General features: G+C 48.7%; 1 protein-coding gene across 1 annotated transcript in view; it reads right to left on the reverse strand.

Annotated features, from left to right (window-relative positions):
- Positions 1 to 15192, reverse strand: part of Prkca (protein kinase C alpha) — a 387467-nt gene that overhangs the window by 29609 nt on the left and 342666 nt on the right. Inside the window, exons 12-13 of the mRNA XM_050164256.1 lie at positions 12932 to 12994; positions 11790 to 11928 (exon numbers count right to left, since the gene is read on the reverse strand). Coding sequence (XP_050020213.1) covers positions 11790 to 11928; positions 12932 to 12994 — 202 coding nt within the window. The remainder of the gene's footprint in view (positions 1 to 11789; positions 11929 to 12931; positions 12995 to 15192) is intronic.

Here is a 15192-nt window from a genome sequence, read left to right on the forward strand (position 1 = left end):
CAACATCTTAAAAAATAGTAGGCCATGAACATCTCTGCAAAAAAAAAAAAAAAAAAAAAAAAAACCTTTGACTATTTCTGCAGGACAAATTCCTATAAATAGAACCGTTGGGTCGACATAGTTCTTTTTGCTTCAGAAGTAGAGCTCTGGACACGCTGCCAGATGGCTTGCGGGGCAGCACAATGCACTGCGATCTGCAGCAGAAGAGTTGAATCTGTGTCCTTGAATTCTCACCAACAGCACTTGCTGTCATTGTTTCCCAAGTGCCACTGTGGTGACTGAAAGTGATATTTCAATAGTCTTTCTGTTTATTTTATTCACATGGGAATTAGACACCTGTGTTTCTCTTTTTAGTAAGCGTCCCGATCACCCTGACGGCAGCTCCATCCATTCATTCTTTTGGAGACTATGGGAAATGCTAGGGATACAGTGCAGAGAGGATGTGATCGCTACTCTCACACAGAGTACAGGGGTTTTTATGTTGATTAATGAAAGCTCTTTATATATTAGGGATATGCATCCTCTGCCTTAATTTTTATAAATACTCACCATGATCAGTCATGGTGTTTATTTAATATACCCCTTGACAGTTAAGATGTAAGGTTTTAAAAGAAAAACTGTGTAATGGATGGCGAGAGGAAGTGATATTTTACTTCCTGGCTGAGGGAGTTACAGGCTCGTTTGTCTCCTGCCACACTGTGACTCTGGATCTTCACCGTCTGGGTGACTTAGATACAAGATGGAGGAGGGCTGCCTGACCCCTGCTTGCTAGCAGTGAGCAGATGTCCACAGTGGCTAGTGACTGAAACATTAGTGACTAGACTCGGTGACCCCAGGACTAACAAACTGCCACACCCCACCTTTTCTTCAAAACCTGTTTGGGCCAAATAGAGAGCAATAAAAAGTCCACTTGCTGAACTACTACATAGGGGACTCTACCTGCATCTTCTCGTGTCACGCGATAGAGAGACGCGGCTATTCCCATTTTATAGATGAGAAAACCGAGGCTCAGAAAGTTGACAGACTTGGCAAATCCACTTCATGATTAAGAGGTTTCTGAATGCTGGCTCATATTTTTTAAAAGGGAATTTGTGGCTTTCAAATATATCTATGCTGGACTTGATAAGATATTATCAAAGGGCATTGAGGATCAGTCTAAAGGGGTCTGGAATGGTTTCAAGTGGTTTAAAACATAGCGGTACAATGATGTCTTAAAGTAGCTGCTTACAACTGCTCTCCTCAGCATCCAAAGCCAGTCCCTGTAATCTGTGCTACTCACCGTCCCGGGGAGCTGAGGTTGAACCCAGCCCAGGCAGGTCTCTAACCCCCAGCCTCCTGAGTGCTGGGATATTAGCACGAGTCACCATGCTTGGTAACTGTTTATTTCATATTCTTTCTGCCCATGAATACCCGAGCAGTTTCACCGGCCAGACTCCCGTGTTCACACGTGCTAAGTCATGTCTGATTCCAGGAAGCTGTCAGTGGGTGTGGGAATCCAGTTTTTGTTCGGACCGAGCTACAACTCTGTAGGTCACAGCCACCTACAGAGGTTTATTTTTTTCCTTCTCTCCACCACTCGGCCCCAGCTCAGTCCTCGATATTTCTGAAGCGTTAAACTCCATGGGCCCCGCTGATAACACCCCCTCCCTTCTCCAAGTTGTACAAAAGCAAACCGTCAAACGCCAGTGGCTTGTCTCCCATCCACTGTATTGCTGACCCCGCTGAGCTGCCTGGTCAGCCAACAGACCAAGACGACGGTCACTCTGAGCATGGCTGTGCTGTCGCTTGTAATATGAAGGTGACATCTGGAAGGCAGCCCAGTACCCCTTCTCAGAGAAGTTCATCCGTGCCACCCTCGGCTCTGGGGTACAGTGTGCAACCTCAGCACCAGAATTTCCTTCTGCACTTTCCCTCGGGGGTCTGCTGCTATGGTAAACATCTCTAAGGAGCCAGAACCCTGGGGTGAAAGGGAAAGGGTAGCTAGGGATCCTTCTTGAAGACAGGTGATCAGATCCACAGATGTGGGATGCTGTTATAAGCATACAAGATATGGCCAGTCTAAACTATCTCTAGGTATAAAATAGATTTTGATAATTTCATAAAAAAAGGAAAACCACCCCTTTTCAGTTTTTTAACTTTGGGCATACTGGGTTAAAGAAGATATAAAACAAAATCAATTTCATCTGCTTCTTTTGTGACCATTAAAACCCCGCGTCTAAGTGCAGCTGTGATCTGCGCTTCAGTTTCATTGGGTGGTGATGGCTCTGGGTGCTCAGAGCCTATCAGAGTCTACCGCTCACTTAGGTTCTCTGGCTCACACTGGCCTTGGGGGTCCAGCTCTGCGTGGAAGACGAGGTTCAGAGAGCACAGAACAACTATGAGAGTCTCTTGGGTCCGTCACCAATGGGGACAGATGCAGGTGCCTCTGGCACTTGTGGGCCAAGGGAGGCTTCCAGCCAAGCTTGGGCTGCCTGATACGCCGAGGCCCAGGGCCAAAGGCTGCCATGGCAATTTGGCTTCCCATAATGGGGCTGCTCACAAAAGGAGGCCAGCTTGGCAAGGAGGGCAAGAGTTGGCGGGTTTCCCTGCAGCGCATGGGAGGTTGAACTTTGGCTTTGAAGACAGACCCCGACCGGGGCCACTGTCACTCCCTTTAGATTCCTCTGTCACTATGATCACTGTGATTATACGCATGCGAGCCAATTGCTGGGGGGACTGTCAGGATGTTACAAATGGCTGCCTGTCTTGTGAGAGTGAGGTATGAATGGCTTCCTTCCAGAACGGGCACGGGACCAGGGCTTGAAAGGACCAGGGAGGTGGCTTCTCATTTCCCATTAGGCCAATGGGCCCAGTGAGGGCTGCCGGAAGGCCATCGCTTGCAGGCCACCCAGCCTTCTCCCCTCCGCCAAGGCTACTGGCTTAAAGGCACCCCAGTAGCTGACACTCTAGACGATGTCTGACTTGTGACAGGTCAGAGGTCAGAGATGGGAGAGCTTGGGGACACTGTGGAGCAATACTGGAAGAATCAACATCAGCACCACAGGCTAGGGTCTTTATCTGTTAATTCATCTAGACCTTCTGAGGCCCATTTCAATGAAAAGGAACTGAGGCAGATAGAGGTTGCTCAGCTTGCTTATGCTTCCACAGCTGGTAAGTGGCAAAGCTGGACATGGTCCTTGGTCATCAAGGTGGCTTCAATGGCTTTACTTTTCACCATTTTAATGTGCTGATTGTCTTGGTCAAAGACTTAATGGGAGCCAAACAACAGGAAAAGCACTCTGCCCTCCATGTTTCTGGCACCCTGCCTTTGGACCCTGCAATAGCACAGAGTGTGAAGACAGTGATTCTATTGGTTCATATGCTTGAGCTGGATCCCTATCTCATTTTTAAATAAATGAAATGTCTGACCATACGTACACGTGCACACACACACACACACACACAGCTCTTTCTAAGCTGCCATTGGAAAATAATGGCCTGCATGCATAGAATGTGTTCACATCTTTTTAATCTCAAGGAAACAAAAGATAGTTCTCCCTCTCCTCTTTTTTTCAAAAGTAAAACATTTTATTTTGATGTAAGATTTACATAAGGTTGTTTTGAGAAACATCATAAATTCCAGAGGAAGGAACACAGGGCCCGTGAGAGCAGCTTTGTGCAGACCACCGAAACCACTGGCTATTTGTGCAAGCGGCAGCACCGTGGAAGAAAGCGGGCAGGCCTGCCAGGGAGTCCCCTGGATGCTCTGTCTGGACCCTGAGGTCAGTTACTTCTCCCTTACCCGTGCACTGTACCCTAGGGCCAGGCAGCTCCTGGAACCTTCACACGAGCCAGGCTTCCCCTCTGGGGGACTGTACCCACCACAGAGGACATATTTCTGTGCCAGCATCAGGACCTATTCAGCACTGGATAGACACATAAGGCTTTGGTGGAGAACTGAGTAGATAGAGCCCATGCACTTCTTAGGCCCACCTGACTCTGTGGATACATTAAAAGGGCCTCAGGCTTGCGGGATGTTAAGACTGAGCAGGGCTCGGAGATGGTGCAAACCAAGTGTCTTCAGGTTTCTGGACAGGACTAAGCCTAAGATCAGAAAAGTGCTTGCTTGAGGTTTCCGGGCTTGCCAAAAGGTCAGGGAAAGATCTTGGGGCTTCCAACTTCCCCTTGGGCTGCACCAGGCCTGAGACCAGAGGGTGATGATACACGGGACACACCGCAGCAGAGCAAGGGTAAGACAAAACGTCACTCCGATGACCCAGCGGAGCTCAACATTCAGGAAGGAAACGGACTGGGGCGAGAGGGCTCAGAGCCCAGCTGCTGGGGACCAGCTCTGCCGCTTGGGGGCTGAGTGGCTGGCAGTGGCTGGCTTTGCCCAGCTGTGATCCTGGAAGCTCAGCCTCTGCCTGGCAAGTGTGTGGTAAGCATGGCACTGTGCACACGCAAATGTGCTTATGCCAGGGACCTGCAATACGTGTCACCCACAGTGCCTGGCATCAGAAGTAGGAACTGGCCCCTAGGCCTGTGGGTGAAAAGTGTTCAGGGCAATAAAGTCAACCTGGCTCAAGGGAGGAGAGGGGAAACACTCCCGCATGAGAGGCAGTCCTCAAAGCACACACGGAACACTCTGAAATGACGATTGCCACCTGGATATTTAATGAACCTTAACCCTTTCAATTAAGTCCCTCAACAAATGCTAGCTAACTATGTGTCAGACACAACTCAGAGCATGGGACACAGAAGTGACTGCAAACACACACACACACACACACACACACACACACACACTCCACCTGCAAGCAATTGGATGAGTTCCTGTTACAATGATACCTCCCACTCCCTCTTTCCCTACCTGTCACTATTTATGGCTGACATACCTTGTCTTTGGGGGGGGGACATTCTGCTAGACATCAGGGATAATGGCTCTAACTGGGGAGACATGTGAAATGAATACTTGGAAAAGTAATATCTACAATCACAGACAGTAGAACATTCTAGGAGGAGTATCTGTAATATTTGAAATCTCCAGGAGAATTATATGAGAACAAGAGATATGACCAGCTGGAAGACTGGGCAGACAAAAATGATGCTTCTGCCTATGACTGAAGAGAGCGGGAAGTGCCTACATCTATTTGGACGGAAATTGTCTTCCCCCCCAAAGGGAGGGGCACTTGCTATGACAGCATGAGGACCCGAGTTTTACCCCCGGCCCCCGCACGGAAACCTGAGTATGGCCTTGTATGTACCCGTACTCCTAGTGCTGGGGGAGGCAGAGGCAGGAGGATTGCTAGAAATTGCTGGTCACTAGGCTAGCTCCAGGTTCACTGATGGATCCTGCCAAAGGAATAAATCCGAGAGTGGGAGAACAAGGTACCAGGTGTCCTCCTCTGACCTCTGTACGCATGCTCACAGGCGGGCACATCACCACCAAGTTCTGAGATGTTTAGACTAGGCAGAAGAGAAGCAACTGACAAGCAGCAGACGTGGGCTTAGGGGCTGCTTCTTCTGAGTCGGGACGAGCTCATTCAAGTCAGAGTCGGTGCTGGAAGCTGTACTTTGGGGAAGGGATTATGATGATTTCCCTTTTTACAGATGTTATGCTAAGTTCTTAAAAGAACGAGGTTATAGTAGGGACCTAGCCAACGGGGAGGAATATAAAAGCCTAAAGTTGAACAGAAAGGTCTGTCTTCAGTGGCAGCTGTTAAGATTGCACAGGGCAACACAGGGCAGAAACCAATGAGTCTGGAATCAAATGCTGCCATGATCCTTCTGGCCTCTCTACAGACCGGGGCGGTGCCTGCCTTTGGGATTCATAGCCCAGTATTCACCTGTAGCCCAGGGACTCCCTCCCCTTTGAAGCCCAGGGAACCCCTCAGACCCGCACTTCAGAACACAGTAACTGCTTACCCAGGACAGGCTCAAAAGGAGGGTTAGGGGTGAGGTTTGTCTCTGTATGAGCTGTTTAGCTGGAAAAAAGATTTCCCAGGGCTGGGAGCTCTCATGTCCAACAGTTCTTTGGAGATGTGTTTGGGAAGAGCAGGAAGGAAGGTATACCAAGACGGGGCTGCTGATGGGCCAGGTCCCTCTGGCTATCGGTGAGCCTCGGGTAGGCCTTTGCCCCTCCCAGTTTCCTTTTCCTGCATGAACCAGGAGAAGCACAACCAGCCTCAGAGAACTGGTGCATGGGGGGCAGGAATGAAACAAGGCACCAGGTGTGAGCAGGAGGACCACACTAGGAGATGAGTGAATGTCGGTTATAGCTCTTGAGACACCCACTTCCTCCCCACCATTGCTGAGGCAATTTCATAGAGGAAGAGGGAAAATACAGCTCGGAAATCCCTGGCCCATTTTTCACAGGATTTAAATAAATCTCCAAATGAAGAGCCAATTACTGTAGGCCCCCCGAGTACCCAGGGGAACAACAGAATGGCCTCTAGGCTGGAAATGAGCTCTGCCCACGAGAGCAGCTGATGGGCTTACGTGTGGGTGTGATGGGTGCTCGCTGTCATCTGAGGCGGAAGCTGCAACTCTCTTCTCAGGACAATGGGTACTGCAGGGGAAAGCTGCCCAGCCCTGGGTGCAAAGTCCAGGCCGACCTTACATGGGCCCAATATCATCTCCTTATGTGCAAAGCAGAACTGATGGCGGGATCAAATGACAAAAGGTATGCCCTCCCTGCTCTAGGATGTGGCAGGTATTTGCCAAGGGGTAGTGAAGCTACTAGGACCCGGTTCTTTCCGAAGGTCACTGGGAGGGGATCATGGGGAGGAAGAGGCACACCGCACTGTCTTCTAGGGCACAATAGCACAGACGGTACCCAAGGCTGCAGAGAGCTAGGCTGAGTGGATGGGATCAGAGGCCAGGGAATTAGGAGATGAGGGGCTGCAGGCAGGCAATAAAACACATGCGGTAGTGTGGCCCACATAATTCACAGCTGTTCTGGGGAGAACCACACAGTCTAAGGAAGACGCCAAAGGAGAGCCTGATTTGGGTGGGCTCCTTTAAGTGTTTCTCTGAGGGAAAGCAGAAGCATCTTCTCCACAGTGCCTAAGTCTCTGGACCGTGACCCCACAGAGAGAGAAGCTGGCCTCTGATGGAAAGAGAGCTTTGCTGGCTTTATCGTTTTCTTTCTTTAATCAATTGCTTTTTTTCTTAAGGCCAGGCGTGGGGCCCACGGTCCACAGAAGGTGGAGGAGGCTTGCTGGGGCTGCTGCTTGCTTCTCCTCTCTCTCCGTTAGCCGAGTGCCAATTTACTGCCTGACTGCTCGGCTGCATAGACCACGAGAGCTGTTTTCTCGCTGTGGTTTTTAATTTTTTTTCTTTTAATTGTCTCTACCTCCTCATGGCCTTTCCTGGGGGGAGGTTACAAGGGTGGGAGGGGTGGACCTGGGAGGACCAGGAAGTGAATGTGGTTGGCATGCATTGTGTGAAATTTTCAAATAATCAATAAAAATATTATACTAAAAGTATATTTGTTATTCATTGCTTCCCCCAGGTGTGCATGTGCCTGTGGAGGTCAGAGGCCAACTGGTTCTCAGTCTCTCTCCATGTTTGTGAGTCCGGCTCTAGAGCTCAGATATATAGTTAGACTAGCTGGCCTGAAGGCCTCTAGGATCCCCGCCCCTGTCCCTGCACTACTAGAGCCACAGAGATGTGCTATTGTGGTTGCTTTTCCATAGGTGCTGGATCTGAACTAAGGTCTGGATGACTGAACAAGCAGCTCTTTACCCACTTGTCATCTCCCCAGCCCCCAAATGCTCACTTTTAATTGCCCTTCTCCCATGACTCTAGAGATGATGTAACACATGGGAAAAAAAAACTGTCTGGGCTCTGGGGTCAGGAGGTTCAGGGTCGACATTCAGGTTTAACTTTGCCCGCATACAGGTGTGTGATCCTGGGGAGGTCACAGGACCTCAACACGCTGATCAAGATGTGCGCAGGGGACTTGGGACAGAGCCAACATAGCATGGGAGAGGTGCTCTGCCCACCTAGCACATCCCCTGTGCAAGCAAGGCTTGAGGATGTCCCATGGGTGACACACTATAAACGGGTTTCCCTCCCATGGCAGCAAGCGTACACAGAAGGACAATGGTCCATCACTTCCTTCACGGAAGGAGAGAAGACGATGCTAGTGGGGCCAGCATTTTAAAATGCCTTCCTCCCAAACAAGCCATCAAGATTGATAGGAAAGAAACCAATGGGAGAGGATGATGGCTTTGCCCTCTGAGTGTGTCTGGCTCCAAATAATGAAACAATGTTTGAGAGAAATTGGCCCAGGATCTCCAAGCATCAAAGAGTGCGGGCGATGTATAGATGATGTTGGAGGATGAAGACTAAAGACTCTGTGGTCCTGGGTAGCCTCTGAGCTTTGGACGTTTCCCAGCTTTGTGAATTACATCCTCGAGAGCCCCTCTCTTTCTCAGTGAATGGTTACTGCATCTATCAACACACATGTGCCCTAGTGTGATACTTTGTTCCATGACACAAGAACCCGGGCATCTCAGTGTGTGCCCCTGGACTAAGCCATGCCTCTCAGGCTGGTACTTGAGAGTCTGCAGAGAGATGCGTGACTCGTGATTAGTCTTCTCAAGGACTCTTGGGAAGCCAGAGAATCCTTGGGATGTCTGAGTGTACCGAGCATGCACGTAGAACGATTTTCTGATAACATCCTTCTGTAGCTTTTCATCTTTACTCTCAAGTCGTATCTGTGAGTGACATTTTTCCCTTGACCCATCTTTACCCATTATGGAGCTGCTACAGTATGAATTGATTTCAAGGTTTTTGAACAAACAGCCATGAATATTTCAGTCTTTGCTTTGCCTATTAGGGAAAATGCCATCTAAGATAATTATTTTTGCTTCTGCCTGACAGGAAGATTTACACAGATGATGGAATTAGTTTAACCTTGGAGCAAATTCTGAAACCTTGAACCTATTTGTTTTTTTTTTTTTTCCCAAAACACTAAATATTCTTGGAGCCATGTCTGTCAGATGTGTGGAGGCTCGGAGAACTGGTAAGACAACGGACTTTCTCAGGCTGCGTTGGTTAGGTTTTCAGTGAGAGCAACTGGGCAGCGAGAGAAGGCTGGACTCAGCTTGTGGCTCCTAGGGTGTCTCCTCTCCTGAGTTGCCAGCACTGAAGAGCGAGGAGCCCTGGTGGTATCATGCTTGCACAGTGAGTTTCTAGAATGTGAGCCAGGGCTGGGCATGGTGGGGTATGCCTGTAATCACAGCAGGGGGCGGGGGAGGGGGTAAGGAAGCCAGTGCTTGGCATGGTGGGTCGTGCCTCTAATCACACAGGAGGTGGTGGTGCGGTGGTGTTGGAGGTTAGGGGTTGTGTTCGAGGTGCCTAGTACATGCACACACAGTGCTTGCTACTTCTATAGCTGCTCATCAGAGAACCGGAGAATGGGGGCTTTGGAAACCAGGGCACCCCCAGCACGTGCACATTATTCTCTATGCATGAAGAGTCCCCAGATTCCCAAAGTCTGCTGAGAATGTGCTAAGTGTGTTTCGTAGCAGAAAGTGCCATCAAAATGAGTATGTGCAACTGAAGGTCTTCCTCCCCCAAAGATGTCCAGGTTCGAATCCTCAGACCCTGTGGATATAATCTTCCATAGTAAGGACTTTTCATATGCAACTTGAGGTCTAGAGATGTAGAGGCAAATCTAGACTATTGATAACCACAGGTGTTGATGTGGGGAGAGGAGGGTCACAGGTGCTGATGGGGAGAGGAGAGTCACAGGTGCTGATGTGAGGAGAGGAGGTCACAGGTGCTGATATGGGGAGAGGAGGGTCACAGGTGCTGATGTGGGGGAGGATGGTTGGAGTCAGAAAAGTCACAACAACCAGAAGATGCTGTTGCTTTGTAGAATGTAGAAGAAATCACTATGAGCCAAGACATAGAAGAAGCTTCTTCAAGCTAAGGCATAGAGCTTGTAGAAGTGGGAAAAAGTTGAATGATCTACCCCAATATGGCCCCTACTACATATACAAACCATGGAACCAACCATGCTTTTTAACCCCATCCACCTCATCATCCTAGATTAGAGTCCTAACACCATGTGGTCAGAGTCCTCCTCACTCCGAGGATGCTAAGAAGCCATGACAGTGACGACCTTCTCACTCAACATTTATAGTAAGTCCCCCCAACTGCAGAAAGATTGATATTGAACCTGGAACATTAGAATTTTGCCTTAAAATTCTATATGTATCTATGTGTGAACAGCAAAAAAAAAAATCCCTCAAATGGACAAATCTTAACTATATAGAGAATTTCACCTACAAGTGTCATCCCTGATGAGAACAGATAGCTGAGTGCTGCAAAGATGAGAAGCCATGGGCTTGATCAGCAGAGGCCTGGTGTTAATGGAGAGGGGTTCAAAGCCACCTTCATCCCTAGACATGCTGTTGCCACCCTTTGCCATCAAGCACCCTGGCATCTGGTGGGATCTTCCCCAGAGTCTTCTCTGTACCTGTCAGTCAGCAGGCGGCTTTAGAACGCACCCTGCAGTCAAAGGCTGTAATACTTACTGCGCCATCTCTTTAATACGCACATTTGGGAAGTGTGATTATGTAAGTTCAGAGTGTGGCAGGAGGTAATAATGAGTAAGCCCCCAGGAAGGAGGCCCTAATCAGTTAAATACCAACATCACATCACCCTTGGCCATGTCGTTCAAAGTCTGAATTTCAGCAGCCAGCTAGATGGCTCTTGCTGTCAAAACTGATGACCCAAGTTCTATCCTTGGGCCCCACATGGTGGAAGGAGAGAACAGACTCCTTTTCCCCTGACCTCTATATGGGTGCCATGATGCATGTGCAAACACAGGTAAATGTAATTCAAAAACTGAATTGATAACGAAAGTGTGTGGTAGACCACACCACAAACCAAAGCTCAGCTTCCCTGAGGAACAACCAGCACGTGGCAGTGTGAGGGCTTGCTGGGTACACTCTCATGGCACTTGCTATCACTAACTTGCTTGAAGAAAGTGGGGAGGGCACAGAGATCAAGAAATTGACCTGAGTCCCAACAGTCTATAGATAACAGCCATGCTTAAAGCTCACATTGGTCTGGCTTCTGAACTTTTCTTTCTTACCTTCCTTGTATCTGAGATAAACTCATGGGCACTAGGTTGTGGATTATACCAACAATGGCTCTGTGGGGAGCTGAGGCTGGACCACCAGGAGTCCAAATCCCCTCCGTGCTGGAGCACAGGTGGGAAAAGACTGTGTGTGGACAGAACATAGTTACACGGTGACCCAGGGCTGCGACCAACTCTCGTTAGCATATAGATAGTTTCACAGCCTAGGGAAGAGATTTTTTTCAGATGCACAATACATTGGCAACTATTGTACACACAAACCATAGAGCCAACTATGTTTTTAATCATGCCAACTGCATCTTCCTGCGTTAGAACTGTAACCCCATGTAGTAAGAGTCCTTGTCACGCCAGGGTACTAAGAACCATGGTTCTCACTCTCCACTTACAGGCAGATGGCAAACACAAGCAAATTCCCCCCAATTCCAGTGTCTCTGAAATAATTATGACCACAGGCATGAAGGTAAACAGTTTATCATGCAACTGTCTCAGAGGGACACAGAACAAAAGCAGAAGTTCCATGAAACAGGACATAGCTTTGCCACATGAGGCAGGCACACCTATCTCTTTTCCCTATTTGAAAATAGGGAATATCGTGTCTACCTTAGTTTACTCTGTGGTCACAACCCACACACGACCTTGCATTTTCTGAAGGGCAGGTGTCTGTAGACTGAAAACAACTGGGGACCCTTACCTCTGGGGCAATGTAGTCGGGAGTTCCACAGAAGGTCCTAGTCGTGACTCCATCCATCATATGCTCCTTGCACATCCCAAAATCAGCGATTTTGATATGTCCTTCTGAATCCAGCATGACGTTGTCCAGCTTCAGATCCCTGCAAGAGAGCAGGCGAATGTCAGGGCCTTCCCACTACGTGACCTAATTCGCTTGCAGCTGGTGACACAGAAGGATGTTTGCCTAGCTGCTGTCTCAGTGGCACCGGGGTGGTAAATTCCTGGAGACTAGACACGAAGGGATTACTGTGTCTTTCTTTCTCCCGAGCCTGGGATATGGTAGATATTTAAATGCCAAGGGAATGATAAATGGTTGAATTATTGATTCCCAATGATGTCTGTGGCTACAAACCCAGGGATTCCAAATGATCAGGTTTGGGGAGATTCCAGGCATTTGATCTATTGATATCTGACACAGAAGTGGGGGCACAAAAACACAACGAGGTACCCCAAGTGAAAGGTTTAGAGCAACCTTCCATGTAGCCCTGTCTTCCATGTGTCCTCTAACCTGCCTGAGCCAATGTCTTCTTTTTATTTTAAAGATTTATTTATTTATTATGTATACAGTGTTCTGCCTGCATTACAGATGGTTGTGAGCCACCCTGTAGTTGCTGGGAATTGAACTCAGAACCTTTGGAAGAGCAGGCAGTGCTCTTAACCACTGAGCCATTTCTCCAGCCCCGCTAATGTCTTCTTAATTATTCAAGACATTTTCTTTTTTTGGTGCCACATGTTCACCACAACCCCAAAGCATTTAATTCAGTACTTCCCGCTTCCCTCTCTCCCCGGCTCCCCATGTTCTTCCCCTGCTGAGTGTCTAGGACGGCAATCTAGTTTCTGCTGCTCCCTGTCCTCCATTCAAATAAAAGGCAGAGGAAGGCGCTGCCAACAGAGCGGGAAAACGTGACAAGCAGAAAGGAGACATGCGACAGCTCTGGGACAAGAAATCAAAACGTGGTTCTGGCTTGCCCGAGGCTGCAGAGGCAGGCGAGGCTCAGCAAGCCTGAAGTCCCCATAGCACCCATGACAGAATCAGACCCTTGGCCCACGGAGGCCCCCCAAACCTCTCAACCGCTCTGCTGCGAGAAGAGCTCCAAGACACACCTGTAAATGATCCCTCTTTTGTGCAGAAAGAATAGGCCAATGGAGATCTCTGCTGCGTAGAATCTGTAAAAGAAAGTGTGCTTCAGACATCTGGCTTCTGGGGCTTTCTGGATACTTCTTTGACTCAAGTTCAGGAGAGAGAGAGAGAGAGAGAGAGAGAGAGAGAGAGAGAGAGAGAGAGAGAGAGAGAGAGAGAGAGAGCCTAGAGCTCTCTGAGATCACCCTGTGCAAGAGCTTTCCATAGCTGGCTCTGCCTGTCTCTCCATCATTCCAGTGTGACAGACTTAGTTTTCTTGTCCGCCGAAAGCAAGTGGCTCTTTTACCCCCTACACAATCATTCTAGTATAACAGCTTAAGGAGTAAATACTTGTGAGACTCTCCCGTGTCAGGGGTGTGGCTGAGTGGGATGCGACCGCTCTCAGAGGACAAAGCCTAGTGCTGCAGCATACACTCCGGCCTCCGGCTGCTGTTTCTTCTTTATCCACCCGCCGAAGGGCCGTGTGGAATAAATGGGGCACACGCCATGATTCATGCCTGAGTTTGCCCTTTTAAATCATTCATAATACAAACAGTCATTACCATCACTTCAAAATCATTAATAGGTTAATATCTGGAGCTCAGATTTAATGCAGAACAATGGTTTAAAATTTGCATAGCACTGGGGAGCCTTGGAAATCCACGGAGCCACGAGTCCATGCCTGGATAAATATGCCCTGGAGGCTTAAAATAAACACAATAGCCACGGAGTGGAGAAAAGCCAGGAGGGGCCACCTCTGGGGGCTGGCAGGGGAGAGAGGAGAGCTAGGATCACAGGTAATGTTGGTATTATTTTTCCATGTTTCCTATATTTTTAACTTTTCTGCAGTGCAAGCAGGATGGAAGGGATCAGACAAGGTGCCATTCAGTCACTTGGTGACATAAGGTGGCCATCCTGCTGCCTCTCTTTTCTGACTCTGGGCTTTTGAGCTTTATTTTACAATGCGAGCACCTTAATGCTCTGTGATGTACAATGAGGGGATACCGGCAGGTGTACAAATGCATTTGCTTCTTAGGAGAAATAAAAGCAGAAAAAGCCCCCTTGATATTTTTTTAAAGCTTGTGATTAAAGAGCTCCCTGTCCGCCTCCAGTTAATCTGTCTAGAGCAGATTATCCTGCCCAGGCCCAGATTCCTCTGACTGTGCTTCAGACCACACATCCCCCTACCCCGTTCCCATTGGCTGACTAGTGGGTCAGGCCCATCGTACCTCTGTGGCTAGGTATGGAAACCAGCTTTCTGCTCAGTTTGCTTTGGTTCATGTCACAGACTGCCTGGATGTCAGAGATCAGTGTCTTCTCCCCGACCCTGTGGATGACTCCTCCATGTCCACCCGGGACCCACTTCTTTACCCCTGCATTCCCACAGTGTGACAGTCCAAGATAAGCTTCTGATCAATCCCTTAGGATCCTTCCGCCCTGACAGCTGTCTTCACCCTGGCCTGAGGACTTCATTTAAAGAGGTTTCCTTCTCACCCAGGTCACCAACTTTTGCTCTTCCTCTTCCAGAGTGTTCCTCAAAGATAAAGGCCCAATTCCAGCTCAGATTCATCCCTGCAGGTTCCCACAGGCCCCCTTGCACCAGCTCCACCATCTTTTCCTTCTTTCCTCAGTCACTGGGCTCTGTGAGACCTTCTCTCTGCCAGTAGGCTTGGCACCCACCCACCTAAGCCCTCTCTATCTTACATCACCTGAGCTGCAGGCCACTCCCTGGACCTGGCTCCCCATCTCTTCTTATCCCTTCCTTGGAAGGCTCCCCTCACCTCTGGGTTGGGTATTCCCCAGTTATGTGCTGCTCCCACTCTCCAGTTTTGGGGTATTGGTGGAACCCTCTGTATTCTTGTACTCCAATTCTGGGGTATTGGTGGTACCCTCTGTATACTTGTACAGTTTCAGTAATGTGTTAAAATTGTTGGACGGCTTTTCCAAATGCCACGGGAGTGTGTGGGCTCCCCAAAGGCTTGACCTCACATTCCTTTATACTCTTGCTGGGTGCATACATAGCGAGTGTGGATCTACTCAATGAACGGTGAAGCAGGGGTGTTAGTAGGTGATGGGGATACCAGCATGTCCAGTTTGCTGAGAATAGAATCAACTGGTCCTTAGAAATATCTATTACATATGAGTCCTATCTGTGTGTCTGCTACTCTGGGAAGTTTCTGCAGTCAGATCCAAGTACAGTCAGTCACCCTTGGGCATTTTATCCAGAAGGAGCTGGGAGTATTAG

Source organism: Alexandromys fortis, unplaced genomic scaffold, assembly GCF_014885135.2.
Source record: "Alexandromys fortis isolate MF-2015 unplaced genomic scaffold, M_Fortis_MF-2015_v1.1 scaffold_156, whole genome shotgun sequence".
In the NCBI taxonomy this organism is placed as follows: domain Eukaryota; kingdom Metazoa; phylum Chordata; class Mammalia; order Rodentia; family Cricetidae; genus Alexandromys; species Alexandromys fortis.